The 18,152-nt window shown below is 45.0% G+C and overlaps 1 protein-coding gene across 1 annotated transcript in view; it reads left to right on the top strand.

Annotated features, from left to right (window-relative positions):
• The window catches only part of RYR3 (ryanodine receptor 3), a 366,040-nt gene that overhangs the window by 136,297 nt on the left and 211,591 nt on the right, over window positions 1–18,152 (top strand). The window contains exons 20-27 of the mRNA XM_073799899.1: window positions 3,703–3,919; window positions 8,399–8,503; window positions 10,160–10,263; window positions 11,528–11,611; window positions 13,244–13,403; window positions 15,111–15,258; window positions 16,108–16,313; window positions 16,906–17,080. Of these exons, the coding sequence (XP_073656000.1) occupies window positions 3,703–3,919; window positions 8,399–8,503; window positions 10,160–10,263; window positions 11,528–11,611; window positions 13,244–13,403; window positions 15,111–15,258; window positions 16,108–16,313; window positions 16,906–17,080 (1,199 nt within the window). The remainder of the gene's footprint in view (window positions 1–3,702; window positions 3,920–8,398; window positions 8,504–10,159; window positions 10,264–11,527; window positions 11,612–13,243; window positions 13,404–15,110; window positions 15,259–16,107; window positions 16,314–16,905; window positions 17,081–18,152) is intronic.

Genomic DNA, 18,152 nt, shown 5'->3' with positions numbered 1-18,152 from the left:
GGCTGCTCCCTTCTGGCTGACCCCAGACCTCCCCCCTCCCCTCCCCCTCCAGCTGCATGGGCCTCCTACCTCCCCCAGCTCCTGGGTTTCTGATCTCTGCTCAGTCATTTGCCTTTCCGGCCAGAATTCCTTTCTGATGGCTGGCAGCTGGCTCATTTCCCCCTCTGCTCTTCACTATCACTAGGCAGATATGACCCTCACTACATCCAGGGGGTACTCACAAACTTCTGAGTAGTTCCTTACAGCCCTCATTTGACTCCTGATGGGCAAGACCTCCCATCCCTTTCTCCCTGATGGTTTTCTCCAAATGAATTCTTTACCTTCCCTATCAGTGTGGAGGTATGGGGTGGGCTAAAGCTGAAAAGGTTTCCCAGTTTTTTGGTGGATCCTCATAGTTGGTCCAGCACTTCACTTCAGGATGAGAAAATAGTGGCATCCTCTGAATTAGCTGCCTTTGGGACCTCTGCTAAAATGGAGACAGAGGGGATCCCGTTTTCATATCCTCAAATAATTAAAGTGGGCTTCAGGTATTTTCTTTCTTTCTTTGGATTGTTTCCTTTAAACCTGTATTTTATCCCCATGATTTCCTTTGACCTGGACCATCTGGGGTCCCAGAGAGAGTTCATGAGGACCACCAATATTGGTGGTGGTTTGCTGGAGCCCTTCCCACAGACTCTGGGCAGCGAGGGAAGGATCCACAGATGGCGGGTGTGCCCACACCGGCTCCCATCCAGTCCCGCCTGCTGGGGAGCAGGGCTCTTGTCTGGAAGGACTTGGGAAGCTACCCAGAACCATGCCTTCTGCCCACTGAAGCACAGCATAATGGCGTTGGAAGACGAATGCTTCAGTAAGCAGTAAACGCTGATTTCTGGCTACGTTAATTTTTCATTTTACGGTCTTTGTGGCCATTCGAGGTGATAAGATTAAGCTGTAAAACCAGATTACCATTCTCCTTTTAATAGCTGAATATAAAAGCAGCACTGTTCTCCCTAAGTGCTACCCTGGCTTCCCACCTTTCTTGATATGTTATCTATCCGGAAGACAACAGCAGATTTAAAAGCATAAGAGAAGTGTTAAAACTAAACGGAACTGGCGAGAGAGCTTATGAATAATTAAATCCATCTAGACATCCTCGTAAGAGATCGTTCGCTTGGCCTTGGAATCCATACGCTAGTGAGTAACAAAGAATACAGTTGCTGTACGAGCTCCCAGGAAGCTTCAGCTCTTCACAGGAAGGATGCTCAGTGAGAAGGGAAAAGCAGAAAACTGCCCACACAAATTCTTTGTTCAAAACAATTTAGTTTTATCCCATAGTTTCAACATGTCAGTAACACAATCTGTTATGTTGCAATTGAATTTTGGAAAGTTCTCAAGAAATTTTAAGTCTTAGTCATTATTTCCTGAAGTTCTACTAAATTAGTAACATTGCAGGCTAGTGACTCAATTTTGTTCTTATATCATTGTTCATAGTCTTAATGCACATAGATCGTGCCCTGTTATATAACATTTAACGTAGGAACATTCACAAGGGACACTTGTGGTTCTAATTCTATATCATTGTTGCTTACTACTTTAAAATGGGAAAGTGGGAGGCTTCATACGATTTCTGTAATTAATTTTAAAACAGCATTTTATAAAATGCTGTTTGGATAAAGATTTTGTTTATATTGGGAAGGGGGGGAAAATCCTAAATGTCTTTTACTCAGAGAGATTTTCATTTTCCAGTTTTATCATTAGGCTACACACAATCACAGTTACTCAGCCAACACTGAGACTCTCTTGCAAAGCTGCCCCACCAGAATATTCCAGTAAAAGGACGTGAGATCTAGTGGAGAGTGTTGTTGTTAGAGCTTTGCTAGATCATAACCTTTCCCACATACACCTCACCCCCCTCCACACACACAGGTTCACTCCATCACCAGTTCCGAACAGAATTGGCATCTAACTGCTGCTTTCCGGCTTGGCCTTCATCACCTTGGTCCAACCCCCCCTCATGTCTCACGGGGACTAGATTGGTGTCAGGTGCCTCCTACATAGAGCAGCTAGAAGAATCCTGTATTTCTTCCTCCTTAAAATCCCTCAGAAGCTGCTCACCGGGAAGAAAATCCCAGCTCAGAGACCTTGCCTGATCCAGCCCTGCCCCCTGCCACCTCATCTCTTAGCCCCTTGGGCTCTCTGTGTTCTCACTCACACTGCCCTCCACCCAAGCACTTCCCTACCTCAGGGCCTTTGCACGTGTTGTTCCTCTGCCTGGAATGCTCTTCCTCCAGATTTTGAACTCATTGGCTCCTCCTTTTCCCTCGGGGTTAATAAAAATATCTCCCCCTCGGAGAAGCCTTTCTAGCCTCCAATCTAGGACCCTCCTCCTTCCCCGAGTTGTTTCAGTCTCCCTCTTTATTCCCTCATCAGATGTCTCCCAATCAGTAATTATCCTATTTGTTCCATTGGATGCCTGCTCTGTGACACCAGGGACAGGGTATTCTTTGTTCATTGCTGAATCCCCAGTATGGAGAACAGTGCAAGTCGTATGGGCTCGAATACAACTTGGAGGGAGTGAATACGTGTAGCTGCTACGTGTATGGATGGATTTTTCCTATGTAAAATTATTGTTGATCATGCAGGGCTGTGTATCTTGCCATGTCTTCATTATTTAAAATTGCAGTCATATTTTCTCATCAATTTAACATAGTTGCAGTCGATCTGCAAAAGCTCTATTTCTAGTCCCAAACCTAAGAGCCTATGACCCTCGCTTTCACCCTCTTCTTGCAGAGAATCTATGGGCTCTAACCCTAACCCTAACTTAATCATATCTATGGGGCTGAAATGCAGCCAGAATGCTGAATTAAAATATTGAAAGACTCCAGTTTGTGGGTAATTAGTGCCTGCCATGACTGTGGCCCCCCAAGGATCCTTCCCTCTTCCTTGGGAGGCCCCTGTGGGCACTGCTGGAGTGGGCCAGAGCATGAGGCCTGGATGACAGCAAGGTGGTGGTGCCCCGAGAAGGCACTGGGACCCTAGCGAGCAAACACGTGACGCCTATTTGGCACCCCCATGGCTGTAACCACCTGCTGATGCTTCCTCACAGTCGCCCTCATATGGCTACTTTGGGGAACTGCAGCCTCTTCAGTGTTACCGTTTCTATTAATGCCTCTTGGCATGTGTACCATTTCTGTTTAATACTCTCGTGTTACTTGATCTTTTACCTGCACTCTAAAATGGGAATGTCCTATTTTTCCCAAATATTTATATCATGTTTTCTTTCATCATTGTGTGAGTAAACTCTCTCAAGTAAAAATACTTGAAGTTCTCATGCTGTAGTTTGAATGTGATCTTTTCAGAAAATAACGTCATCATCATCACTGTTACTCTTGTCAAACTGTAGTAATAATATCTACAGTAATGATTCCCCTACTAGAGTAAGGATGAACTTGATTTTTAAAATCTAGTGGTTTTAAAGTATAAGTTCATTTTTAAGAACTTAGCTGACATGGTCAACTGAGAATCAGGGGCACTATGAATTGACAGTCAGCTTTCTCTCCACTGCTTTGTTGCGTACTTTTGAGTGTTTGCTGTGATGAATCTGAAATCATTCACTTCCCCCAAAAATAATTTGGGTGGGGAGAGCTGATCTTTAACTTTCACTTATTTGGGCTGGCATATATATTTTTTAACCTCTCTCTTCCTGGTCTCTCTAAATAACAGAGTACGTTTCCTGATGGGGGGACGTCACGGAGAATTTAAGTTCCTGCCTCCCTCTGGCTATGCCCCTTGCTACGAAGCCTTACTTCCAAAAGAAAAGATGAGATTGGAGCCTGTCAAAGAGTATAAACGTGATGCTGAAGGTGTTCGAGATCTGCTGGGTACCACCCAGTTCCTCTCCCAAGCTTCTTTCATTCCGTGCCCCATAGATACCAGTCAGGTAGGTTTGAGCTGCCAGCAGAAGGCAGCCCACGGAGATGATGCTGCATTGTCTTTGAAACATTCTTATCATACATTCTACTGAATTGTCGTGATGTGTGAACGACCATTATGCTTCACGTTTCCACCATATGTGCAATTGAGCTCTTGAAGGATTTTGCAACCAATGAACATGTTAAGCACTTGCTACATGCAAGGCACTGTACTAGGTTCTGTGAGGCATAGGCAGACGTGTGACAGTATTCTCTGGGAATGCACAACCAAGCTGAAGAGATAAGAAGCAAATGTGTTAATTTTTTTCAAGTCCAAATGTAATATGCAGAATGATCGTGTACACAAATAAATGCTAGAGACGTCCTTTATGCTAGAATGTTTCTAAAAGTCTGTGTAGAGAGAATGGCATTCAGTCAGGACCCTTTAATAAACTTAAATGGGGAGGGGCGTCCAGGGGTGAAGTAACAGGAATGGGATGAATAAGAGCCTGGAAGTAGAAGCACAAAATAGGGACAGGTGGCAATGAATATTCTCCTGTGGCTGGATGCTTGGAGGACGAGCAGGTAGGAGAAGCGTGGGAAGTAAAACTGAAAGCAACAGGGGAGAGCATGGAGACCTCAGAAGGTGCTGGTAAATAGACATTTTCTTTTTTTTTTTTAAGTCTTTATTGGAGTATAATTGCTTTATAACGTTGTGTTAGTTTCTGGTGTATAACAAAGTGAATCAGCGATACGTACAGACATATCCCCATATCCCCATATCCCCTCCCTCCTGCGTCTCCCTCCCACCCTCCCTATCCCACCCCTCTAGGTGGTCACAAAGCACCGAGCTGATCTCCCTGTGCCACACGGCTGCTTCCCACTAGCTATCTATTTTACATTTGGTAGTATGTATAAGTCCATGCCACTCTCTCACTTCGAAATGGACATTTTCTTTCCCTTCCCAGGGTCTCTGTTTTGACAGACACACGTTCACACAGTTATGATGAGGAACATACAACAGCTTTCCAGTGCCTCTGCCATGCCAGTGCTATTCACATCACTATTCTAGATGTTAGAGAAAATAAGTGTAAAGGCACCTTGTCTCTGAGGCACTTGGGATAATAGTTTGTAGGATTATGGCTCTTTTAACCTGTAGATGGTCTCTACAGTATATTTTCCCATAATACCTCTATGGCCCTCTTACATTCAGCTCTGTGTGTGTGGTCATGCATCTGCTTCTTACCTCCTGTAGCTAATGATTGTGAATTCTCATTGTCTAGAAATCACAGTGTCTCTCTGTCTGCTTCACAGAGCCTAGTACAACACCAGGAATGTAGCTGGAGTTGAGAATGTTGATAGGAAACGAGGTAGGAGTTTGTGAGCCAGAGGTAATCCTAGGAATCGGATCATCTGCTTGCTGTGTATTTTAGATAAGAAGTTTGAGGGCCAAAGAACTAAACTAGCTTTTCTGTGGACACAAGGTGGTTAGTGCCCAAGCAGGGAGAGGTTGTACACATGGACATGGTTCCTACTTCTCTGTGCTGCCCTCCTTACCAAGTTATCAGAGACGTAGATATTACTCAGAAAAGGCTTCCTGGAGGAAGCAGGCCTCAAAGAGAGTTCAAAAGAATGAGGGGAAGTTTTGATGAGGGAGGAAAGAATACTGGACCAGAGTGAGAAGAGTTTCTAAACATACAGAATAGAAGATTTGAAAATCAAAGAGTGGAGATAAATCAACAAGCCAGATGAACTTTGATGTCTGGACCCAAAGCTGAATATGTATAGACCCTGGAATGAGGGAAATGTTGCTGGGAATCAAATAATAAGGAAGTTCTCTTTGGAAAGGTGCAATTTATTATTTTGAATGAGACTTTGTAATTTTTTAGAATCTATCAGTCTGTGAAATTATTGTCTAAAGAGAAGTTAAATACAAGATACACAGTCAACTCCGTCCTGCTTGGGGCACATTAACCAGTTTGCAGATAAAATGTTGTTGACTAGATCCCTGTCCTTCAGTGCTACCTGTGTCCAGTGCTTGAAGCACCCCCAGGCCCTTGCTGAGCGCTGCGGGGGAGGAGCCCAACTCCTACCAGCCTTTCCTGGGGATGTCAGTCTCAGGCCCCAGACACCCAGGAGGCAGTTACCAAGCCAATATTACTCTATCCCAGCTAGTCACCAATTGAGGTCACTGAAATTATGATGCAGGATTGTTTGTGGAGGCTTCTTTCCACGTTTCCCCCTTTTGCTGAAGCAAGTGGTTCCTTCACATGGAAATCCCCCTTCAGGCTGTGATTAATTTAAACAGATTAAATTAGTTAACCAAGAAAACTCAAATACAGTTGTCATTTGTTTACTAATAATTTTCCCCACTTTGCTCCTTATCAAAACATTATGCCACGTAACTTTGACTTTTCAATAATAAGTTGGTTTTTTTTTAAAGAGTGTCTTTAGTTGAAAGGCCAATAGTGGTTATGACACATAGTTAAAATATTTTATTGCTACTTTTCTCTGTGGTCTCCTTATACATCACTGACTTAATATACTTTTTCTACAAAAAAAAATATACACTTTTTTTTCCATGAGCGCCCCTCCTTGAAAATAATTGGGATTTTTGCAAGTAGTGGAAACACTAATAATCATTATAATAGAGCTAGAATTGTAGGAGCCAGGGAGGTGATACAGAAGGGAAACAGGTCAAGTGTGCAGGCCCTCCTAAAGCAGGGGGCCATTTCTTAGCCCCAGCTGACTAGTTGCCAGGCAAAAGTGTGGGGCCAATGTTAGCAATCTTTCAACTGGTCAGGGGAAATTAGAAATCTGGATTTTTATATGAAATCTCCTATTTCTTAGGAGCTATCAACTAATAAATGAAAATGGCAATAATTAATTGTTTACTGTTATAATTGTAGTAGTAGTAAATTAAAGAAAGGGGGAAAAAAAGAGAAATTTGAGTCCTCAGTTGGTGACCTTTGTGGAGAGACATGAGCAAGGTACCAGGAAAACACAGAGAAACTTTTCCTGAAGGTACCTGGGGAAGACCTCCAAAAGGTAGTGAGGAATTTGAGCTAACTCCAGAAAGATAAATACTGAGGGAGTTTGTATTAAGACCAGAGCTGGACAGCAGCTAAAGGGGTAAAGACAGATTTTTGCTTAGAAGTTATTGCAGTAGGGGAAAAGGAACTCCACTATAGAGCTGGGGTCAGTTCTGAATACAACACAAACAACTGGGGATTTGCAGCCAAGGAGCAGGTTTGGGGTGCAGGTGGGGTGGGCGTGTCAGTGACGGAAAATTACTAAGAGGAACATCACGGGTTGGGATGGATTCTTGCTAAACTGATCTAACAGGATTCTTACTGAGGGCAGGTCAGATAGATCTGATATCACCTGGGGGAGGATGGGGGATGAATAAGTTTGATCAGACATGGAGGATGATCACATATTCAAGGGTGTAGATTGTCACTAAACTAATTTAGCAAGATTCTAGCTAGAACTGGGATCTTGAGGACAAGGCCCAAGGATCGAGCCTAGTCAGAAATGGCTCAGATGCACCCATCTAGAGCTTGGTCCAAGGAGAAAGTCTTTGTCATTTGCCATGTAGCATGGGGGTAGGAAGTATACATATGATGTGTATCATGGGGAGTACTAATAAGAATTAAGGTTCCGTGTGCAAGGGCACAGAACTGAGCGACAGTGTGACCTTTGGGGAGAATGTCAGGAGCTTTGAAAGGATGTGTTTGGGAGGACCGTGACAAGAGGACTGAAGAATGGCACTATATGCTTGGTTAATACATCTAGTCTGTGTCTTGGGAGTGTCAAGGGGCACTTGGATGTACTCAGGAGGAGAGTGTTTTGATGTGGTTGTGTTGTCGTGAGCTCATCACTCTGGCCACAGTGTGAAGAATAGATTGGCGGGGAGTTGGGGAGACCAATTGCAAAGCTCTTGCGATGGTCCGGGTAGAAAATAACGAGGTTGAGTGACGTAGAGGAGGGGAACCTTCAGAAAGATGATTAGGAAATAAACATGTTGGATTTTGTGACTCATTAGGTGTTGTTGGTGGGGGATGTAATGCCAAGAGAAAAGACACTAAGATGACTTTATGGTGGGGTCCTTCAACGAAAAGAGAAAATACAAATAAGACAAGAAAAAGGTTTTGAAGGAAAAATAATGAATTCAGCTTTGAATAACATGCTGAGTTCACTTTGGTGGGAAAATCCTGCAGGTAGTTGGAATAGTAGGTCTGAACTTCAGGAGAGACCATGGCTGGAGGCTGGATGGTCAGGAGTGACCATCTGCAAGTGGATGAGATCTCTCCCAAGGAGCGAGTATAGAGGAAGGGGAGATACGGTCCAGGGGAAGCCAAGAGAGGAAGGAATCTCTAGAAGTAGCCCCTCCTGGGTGATGTGTAGAGAATTCAACTGGGGCACACGATCTGTCTAGATTTTATGACAGATTTCAGTACGGTTGATTCTTGCAGTTGTCACTTCTCACTTCTTCCTTTTCCTTTTAGGTTGTTTTACCACCTCACCTAGAGAAGATCCGAGACAGGCTGGCTGAAAACATCCACGAGCTTTGGGGAATGAATAAAATAGAGCTTGGCTGGACTTTTGGCAAGGTGTGTGTTTGAGTGGCCGGGCCAGGGTGGAGGGTTGGGTTGCCTTGTTACCTGGAAGCGTTCTTCAAAGACTCACATGAGAAACAAACCTCACAAGCCCAAACCCACTGGTTCTTACTGACTCCCATCCAGCTCTCACTGAGTACAGCAGCCTTGCTTGGGAGTTTGTTGAACTGCAGTCAGGAGTGCTGGGGAGACCAGCACTGCACAGACAGACCCAGGAGCCTGTCTCCTTCTTACTCCCAGATGCTCGTCTTTTTCTTCAGGGAATATCGAATGTGGTTAACCCTTAGCTCCTCCTTCAGAGCCTCACATCTCCCTTTCTCTTCAGAAAAAGCTGTTCTCTCTGCATGGCTGGTGAAAAGAGGCTGATTCATTGTTGTGAGTCAGAATTTGTTTAGTGTGGTTTTCAGATGCATCACTAAGATTAATGGACACGCAGAGGAGGTTAAGGAATCTCTTTCACTAGAAAACATTTTTCAAAGAGGATGTAAATTGACTTTGTTCTGTGACTTGTATAAGGTCATGTCTGAGGGCAGAAGGATCTGTGATTCTGAAGCTCCCTACGACCCTGGCACTCTCAGATTATGCACATTCCAGCTTAGTTACTGAAAGCGCCCCTGCACTCTAGCGCTTATATATTGATATAGCTCCCATACATATCCTCCTTATATACGACCACCTCTTTGCTGTATGCTCTTTTAACACCACAGACCTCTCCTTTGAGAACGAATTACAATTGCAATTGTAAATTTATTTCTATGATGATTGTATTACTACTGCATCAGACTGTATCCTTCATGGGGCTGGGGCTACCCCAGCTCACCATTGAACTCCTAAGGTCTAGCTCACTGCCCACCACATAGTAGACATTCGACAAATGTTTGTGGAATGAATGAATGAATTAGTTAATGTCTGGATCTACACCGTCCAATACAATAGCTATGGGCCACATGTGGCTACTGAGCATTTAAAATGTGACTAGTCTGAGTTGAGACGTGCTGTAAGCGTAAAATACACATTGGATTTTCAAGACTTTCTATGAAAAACTAATATAAAGTAGCTCAGAAATAATTTCTTATATTAATTACTTGTTAAAATGGTAAGGTTCCAGGTGTATTGGGTTCAGTAAAATACATTATTAAAATTCATTTCACCTGGTTTTTTCGTTTGTTTTGTTTTGTTTTTGTTTTTTGTTTTCTTGCTTTTCTCATATGGCTACTAGGAAATTTGAAATTACAAATGTGGTTCACGTTGGTGGCTGACTTTGTGCTTCTGTTGGACAGTGCTGGCCCAGATTCTGTATTCCTTTATGTTCTGAAGAATGCTACCCTGCAGTGGCACTGTGGTTCCATGAGTTTTGGACAGGCAGGAGCATGACTACCACGCATAAAATGGCTTCTCTAGGAAAGTATGTTCTGAATGCAGACACTTGACTAGAAGCAGTCCACAGAACACAAGCCACTGGCAGCCTGGGGACGGCGTGTATCATCTATTAGAGGGAAGATCGTCTATTTGCCTATCAGCAAATAACTGTCTTTGTCTTGCCTGATATGAATTACCTGGGCCATGTTTCCAAAGCGTGTCTTTTCTGTTTCCTAAGGCAGTGCCAGTTGTCAAAACTTAAATTATATTCTTTCTTATGTTGTCACCTAGATACGGGATGACAACAAAAGACAACACCCCTGCCTTGTTGAGTTTTCAAAGCTACCTGAAACTGAGAAGAATTATAACCTACAAATGTCAACTGAAACCTTAAAGTGAGTGTTTAATTGAATTGAATTTGGACTAAACAGTGAGTGGATGATTTAATGCCTTATAACTAAACTACAAACCTGTTGTCTCTCGAAAACGTGATGCATTCTGACAGATTAGCCAGGATGGGGATTATTCATGCCACGAAAGGGTTCAGCATCGTGAATAACACATCTACTATTGTTATTTAGCATATATAGTTCTTTAGAGACCATTTGCTATTTGCCAGGGACAGGGAAAAGGTAGGCAGAAATAAAGAAGAGAAACTTAGAATCAAAGGACCAAGTGCCTCTTCTAGTTCATGTATAATCAAGGAAAGAAGATAAGATACATAGTAGGTTCTAGGTCATACTGAAATTGGACAACTTAACCTCTCTAAGTCTCCATTTTCTCATCTACAACATGAGGATAGTAATAGTTCTTATCTCTATATAATTGTTGTAATGGTTCAATGAGATGATAAATATTTTTAAAAAGATAAGGCATTTCTAAAAATGAATGGGAAAACATGGTTTAATTCACAAAAATTCCATTTAAAAGTAACTTTTAGCTTCTCTGTGATCCCACCTGTGGTTTAAACCCTGATTCAGATCTTCATTTTTTTAGCCCCATCTTATATCTCCCTTCTCGAATTCCCTTTGTGCTTGTTACCTGTGCTTCTCTGCATTGTATTTCTCTGTCTGATAGTTGGTGCAGAACTTTTTAACACTGTGGTCTTGCTGGCATAATGATGCTCTGTCAGGTTGCTTTGTCTCATAGGCTCCCCGTATGTGATGTCTTCCATCACACCGACCCTTCTTGAGGATGTGGCTTTGGTACCTCATGGTGTCCAACACAGCTCAAGACACTTCGTACAGGGAGCACGTGGGAAATACTTGCTGACCTCTGGGTTCTCCCAAAGGGGCTATTAACTAACTTTTTGTTGCATTCTTGCTACCGTCTAAATCACGAGTTGGCAAACTAAGGTCCACAGGCCAATCTAATCAGCCACTTACTTTGGTAAAAAAGTTTATTGTAACAAAGCCAAGCTCGTCACTTTGTGTATTTTCTATGGCTGTTTTCGCTCTGTAATGGCAGAGGTGAGTAGTTGTAGCGGAGACATAAAGACCACAAAGCCTGAAACGTTTCCTCTCTCGCCCTTTACAGAAAAAGTCTGGTAACCTCTGGTCTAAGTGAATGAATATTGTATGTTTTTATCACACAGGTTAGGGTTCTCGCTGTCCTTCACCTTGCAGTTGACCCTTGTTTCCTCTCTCTGTTACGTCACAGAACCCTCCTGGCCCTGGGGTGCCACATCGCTCATGTTAACCCGGCTGCTGAAGAGGATCTCAGGAAGGTCAAGTTGCCCAAAAAGTAGGTGATCATTTAATGGTCAGAGACTTTAATGCTTCAGTCTGAATTTTTAAACTGGGAGGACAGGAGGCCCACGCACAGAGGCAGGTGATGGCCCCAGATACTTCTAGCACCAGCTCAGGATGTCTCCACCAGGTACCTAGACTGCCCTGAAACCCCCAGACGGAAGCCGGCTGAAGTAGAGTATTTTCAGTGCTTCTGCCTGGACCTATACTACTATCTACTAGGGTTAGTTTTGAGCCAGATGTGGCACTCAGATGGATACGCTGTGTTGGTCTATAAGAATAGCAGTTGGCACGGGAGCTTGAAGATCGTCGGTAGCCACAGCAAAGATTCAGTCCTCTGTCACTGGGCCAACCTTGCAAGTCCCTTGTGGAAATGTGCGTCACTGCCAAGATTTAATTTGGCCCCTAAATCTGCATGTGTCCTCTCCCTCTCGCCCGTGCATTCACCGAGCCATGTGTTCTCACACATTCAGATGCGAGCCCACGGGCGCATCCCCTGGCTCATTGCTCACCCGCACGTGTGCCAGCCTCGGGTGCGCACGCATTCACACCCAGGTGTCGTAATGACTTATGAGCCAAGGCAGTGCCAGCTCTTAATCAAATGCTTATCTTCCCCTTCCTCCCTGTGAAACTCCCAAGCTGCCAGGCTCCACTCTCAGAGGCAGCTCCTGGTGCCAAGAGCAGCTCATCTGAGAGGCAGCAGCTGAGAGGTGGCTGGGGGCGGCGCTCAGCAAGCAACACGTGTTGACTCTGCCCAAAGTCAGGCATCCCTAGAAGGTGGACGAGGGGCAATATCACGCCTACAGTCGACCTTGTATCTCGCGCTGCTCACAGGTTCTTGGGTCGAGTAGCGCTGGTCTGCAGGTCATCACATTTGGGCTCTGGCCCTGATCTGGGCAGTCCGTGGCCTTGGGGCCCTGGATGCCCCTGGACTCACATTCCCACGTGACTGTGGTCAGTTACTCTCCTGTGAGTCACTCCACACAGGGCCCTGCTCCTCTCCACTCACACGATGCGTCTGCCTGGACTCACACTGAGCTTTTCCCGTCTTCACGTTATCTATCAAATTATCTGTCGAATTACAGACATTTGTGACTCCTGGACTGGACAGCAAACCATGAAGATCATTCAAGCTCACAAACTCTCTCATGTTATGATTTTTTAAACTTCTCAAAATGAAGGTTTAGTTTTCTAAGACTGAGTGATCATTCTTTGCTGATTTGTAAGAAACCGTTTGGCTCAAGGTCCTGTCCGTGCCAATGTGGTCATAAGCTTTTGTGCTTTTGAAGCGAGACCAAGGAGCTTCGGGTGATGTTACATTACACGGAATGTGCCCATCGTTTGTAGGGCAGAGTAGTTTTCTTAGGAATAAGGGTGGATTTGCACAGACCATCCTCTTTCTCCAACGGTCGCCTTAATCTGCGACATGCATTGGCAAAAAGGATGGTGGATGGGGGTCTTCTACTAAAGACTTGAGATAGAGCTGAGCTGTCCATTCTGCCAAAGATAGAATCTGTGACTGTAGCCTTGTTTTCCTAGTGTTCTGACCCTGTGCTATTGGTCTCAAATCTGGAATGGGGGAGCCGTACAGTTCTGTTCAAAATATGTATTTTCCATTTACTTGTAGCTACATGATGTCCAATGGCTATAAGCCAGCCCCTTTGGATTTGTCTGATGTGAAGCTGTTACCTCCTCAAGAAATGTTAGTGGATAAGCTTGCAGAAAATGCACACAATGTTTGGGCAAAAGACAGAATAAGACAAGGATGGACCTATGGCATTCAACAGGTGAGACGTGCTGGGTCAGGCCTGCTGGAGAAGCCAGGTGATGTGATCGTGCATTAAAATGCCATTTTGCTTTGGTGGGTATTAGACTGGAAGGTGGAGGTTGCCCTTGCACTCTGTTCCTCATGCCTCAGCACCTTCCTTATTTATAGAATCATGGGGCTGGATGGAATTTGTAATGGTCACATTGATATTAACTCCAGGCATAATTCCAGTTTTTCAGCAATGGGTAGGCTTACGTTTCCTTTGTTGGTCGGGTTCACTTGTGATCATGTTGCCCTGTGTATATGGCCACTGGCCGCATCTTCTCTCATTCCCCGTCTTGTTGCTTGCCTCACGGAGGGCTGAGCTTTCGTGCACTCTCCAAGGCCAAGGTAAGGCTCGCATAAATCAGTGTCACAGCTCAGCAGTATTTCTGGGACGGTCCCAAGTATCTACCACTGAAGGGAAAGCTAGCCCAGGAGAGAGGCAGACGAGCCCACCAAGAAGCCTGTGCCCCCTTACTTCAGTCCACAGGGCCAAGATTCTTGGGCAGGGTTCTTAGTTTATCCAGAGGCAGCCTGAGAGCCCAGCAAGGAATTAAGTGGAGTTTAGAACCAGGGTTCGGCCCAAACCATCTGGTACACCTCTCACTCTGAAATGTCCCCCTCATCTCAGTAAGTACCGGGCTCAGGGAGGTTCAAGGATAGCTGTGTGCACACGTGTTCATTCATTCCTGAGCCTCCAAACCTGCACACGTCTGGAACCAAGAAGACCACAGCTGTGGAAACTGCGGCAGGGAAGGGAGTTGGGGGTTCAAAACAGCAGGTTAGGTTATGGTGACGTGTCACTGCTGTTGTCATTATTGTCTTCTTAGTCCCCAGTAAGGAACCGAGGAGGACTGTAATACAAATGTGTGCCTGCTACAATGAAATGGCCCCACTGTGGCTCTGCCACCTTTTCAGATGTTTCTCTGTGAGCAGAGATGTCTATTAAGAACTATTGGGACTTCCCTGGTGGCTCAGTAGTTAAGAATCCGCCTGCCAATGCAGGCGAAACAGGTTCGAGCCCTGGTCTGGGAAGATCCCACATACCGCAGAGCAACTAAGCCCGTGTGCCACAACTACCGAGCCTGCAAGCCGCAGCTACTGAGCCCGCGAGCCACAACTACTGAAGCCCGCGTGCCTAGAGCCCGTGCTCCACAACAAGAGAAGCCACCGCAATGAGAAGCCCACGCACCACAACGAAGAGTAGCCCCCGCTCACCGCAACTAGAGAAAGCCTGCACACGGCAACGAAGACCCAATGCAGCCAAAAATAAATAAATTTTAAAAATAATTTTAAAAAAAGAATCTGTTGTGAGGAGGCCATAACTGTTTGAATCATGGCATGCTCTTTCATAAGGGAATAGTTACGCAAACCCCCATCTGCCTTGCCTTGGGAATGGAGGTTTCTAACCAATTTCATGACACTTCATTTTATTCACAGGCTGGCATTATTGAAATGGGTTTTTTACTGCTAGTTTTGAATGTTAGTACAAATTTTCCATTTATACTCATTTAATCTTGAAGCAGCAAATATGTACATTGGTAAATATCAAGGCACTGGGAGAAGAGCTAGCAGACTCACCCGAGAAAACCAGGACCGTTGCTGGGAGTGTGTGAGTGGGACAAGCTCTTTGTAAAGATGATAATGCATTTTCTCAGCATCTCTTTTCTCTGGCTTCACATAGGATTTAAAGAACAAAAGAAATCCCCGTCTGGTACCCTATGCATTATTGGATGAGCGTACCAAGAAGTCAAATAGGGATAGCCTTCGTGAAGCTGTCCGGACTTTCGTTGGCTATGGCTATAACATTGAGCCATCAGACCAAGAACTAGGTAATCAGCGGAGATTGTTCCCTCTGGCCCCAGTTTACTAAACAGGTCTTCTTCTGGCGGAATGCTAACTTTCAACAGGTCTGACTTGCACTATTAGAAATGCTGGTGGTGCTAAACTCAATGGTGTATTTTAGAAGTGGGGGGAGGGCGGAGGGGCCGTGTTGATAATAAAGCAGTGTCCCATGGACAGATGTTTCTGTAACGAGCACGTCTATGACATAGTCCCACAGGGAGTAAGTTATCCTCCAGCATAGCTGAGCTTTTCAGGATATTCGGTCACAAAACCAAGTTACCTTTATTTCTCTTGTTTTCCAAACATGTGAATAGCAGCTTACTTTGGGGCCAGGTAATGTCATCTCTAAATTGAATTCTAGCACTGATTAAAATCACCAGCTTATGGTTATTTAACATGTCACTGCCATCTCATACCCCAGGGGATACCATAGGCTAGTGGGACAGTAAAACCTGGTTAAGGGGATGGATTTGGAGGAAGACAGACCTGGGTTCAAATCTTTGCTCTCCTTGGTTTATGGGGTCTAAGACCTTGAACAGGTGAAGCTCTCTGAGCCTCAATTTCTTCCAATAATACTGATTTCATAGGATTATTGTGAGGAAAAACCAAGATTTAGTTTCTACTGCAAAGCAATCACTCACTGAATGGTGGCTTGTATTGTTATTATGATACGATGACGAGTGATGATTATATTATGAACAGAATACTGTATTGGCTAGTAGCAGATCTGTCATCAGCCTTTGTTGTTGAAAGTCTTTCGAGGCATGCTCCCTAAATATTAAACCTATGTTCTCTCTCTCCCTCCTGCACCCTCTACTCCCTTTTCTTCTCGATAGCCGACCCAGCTGTGGAGAAAGTCAGCATAGACAAGATCCGCTTTTTCCGGGTAGAGCGCTCTTATGCAGTGAGATCTGGAAAGTGGTATTTTGAGTTTGAGGTAGTGACCGGAGGAGACATGCGTGTCGGCTGGGCCAGGCCAGGCTGTCGGCCTGACGTTGAGCTGGGGGCTGATGACCAAGCCTTTGTGTTTGAAGGCAGCAGGGTGAGTCTGGCTGGTGTCCGCACGTCCTCAGTCCGGGTTTTTCTGCTTCAGATATTTCCCCAGAAGTGAAAAGTGCTGAGTATCTGGATCTCTGGCTTCAAAAGGGAGGAGCCACCGCACTGGCTAATTGAGACCATAGAATGATCATCACTTAGTGTTTGTCCCTTCACTCTTTCCTCTGGAGAAAGGGAGGGCTGCACACTCTCGTCCTTTCCATAGCCACCTCCGTATCTGCCTTGCCTCTGAGCCCATGTTCGCCTCTTCAGGGGAGGCTCACAGAACACTGTGCAGCCAGTATGAGGGAAAATCTTACCACTTTGTCTTAGAGGGAGTTCGGCTTGTTTTCATAGCTGACTAGGTATTGGGAGACTCAGGCCACCTTTTCTGATGCGCCTTGTATATCTTGGTTTCATTCATCTGTAGATAGACCACTTCTCCCTGTGAGTTGTCCTTGGTAGGAAGGGAAGTGCCTTGTAGAAACCAGGTACCACTGCCCATTAGGAGAAGTTATTCATGGGGTCATTTCTCCAGTAGTACAGGGCCCTCTAGGCTAGGACCTCCATTGCTCTGAGCCCTCGCTCTTGTTTTCTAGGGCCAGCGTTGGCATCAAGGGAGTGGGTATTTTGGACGGACCTGGCAGCCAGGAGATGTGGTTGGATGTATGATTAACCTGGATGATGCTTCCATGATCTTCACGCTGAATGGGGAGTTGCTGATCACCAACAAAGGCTCTGAGCTTGCCTTCGCTGACTACGAGATTGACAATGGTAAATCCACCAGCTTTCCCCCCTTCCACCTCTACGAGATGAAAGGGAATCTAGGGAGCGGGGTGAGATCTTCTACCTCCTCACTTAGGACACACTGACCTTTGCAGATTTGAAACCCTGGTGGTGAAGATGAGGTCTTATGCTATCATTTTTGAAGGATCGAGACAAATAATATTAGATGATAGTTGATGTGTGCAGTGTAAATCTAAGTCTGAACTTGCCGAGAGGCTGACCAAGGGGCTCTCCTCTAATCCCCTGCCCTGTGCCTTGGCATGTTAAGGTACCTCACGTTTCCCGGTATCACAAAGGAAATGCTAATTGCATGTAGACTAATAACCCTGGCAGGAGAGAAAAGGTGGTGAGTTAAAGAATTATCCTCATATTCTGAATTGAATTGTCAATCTGAATGTCTGTGTAATTGACCTTGATGCTTTGATGAGAATCACTGAAACACAGAAGTTTGACTTAGCTATTCCCTTGAATGAAACAGAATTTATTTTGAAAGTCAAGCATGCTATGAAACCCAAGCACACTTGCACTTGTTAATGGCCGTGAATAGACTGCAGTCAGGGCAGTGCTTCCGGCTACACAGAGGAGCGATGGGCGCTTCTTATTTCCCATCGACAGAGCTACGTTATGTACCGAGGCTGTTGGCACCAGGAGAAGGGAGTACTGGACTGGGAGTTAGCTGACTCGCTCCTAACAAACTGTGTGGCTCCCAGACGGGCTTGGCTTGACTTCTCTGGGCTTTGCCTCCTACATCTGTACCAGAAAACAGGATGATAGACTGCATAAGTGCCAACATCCTTCTCAGTTGTAAAATTCTATGGCAGTGACTGAATACCAGCTGTGGTCACACCCCTGTGCTGGGTGCTTTGCCACTCTCTGCTGCTTCAGTAGAGACGAGAAGGAGGCAGGGAGGTCGAGAGGAAAAGAGGCTGCTCTGGTTTCCTGTCCTGCCTCTGCCCTTCCCACCTGTGACATCTCGGGTTGACTTTATTTAATGTCTTTTTACCTCGTTTCCTCCTCCGTAAATGATCAGGGTTCCTGGTAGCTTTAAATGTTTGAGACT

The sequence above is a fragment of the Tursiops truncatus genome, chromosome 2, assembly GCF_011762595.2.
Source record: "Tursiops truncatus isolate mTurTru1 chromosome 2, mTurTru1.mat.Y, whole genome shotgun sequence".
Lineage (NCBI taxonomy): Eukaryota > Metazoa > Chordata > Mammalia > Artiodactyla > Delphinidae > Tursiops > Tursiops truncatus.
The sequence above is the reverse complement of the archived record's forward strand: the minus strand, read 5'-3'. Positions and strand labels throughout refer to the sequence as shown.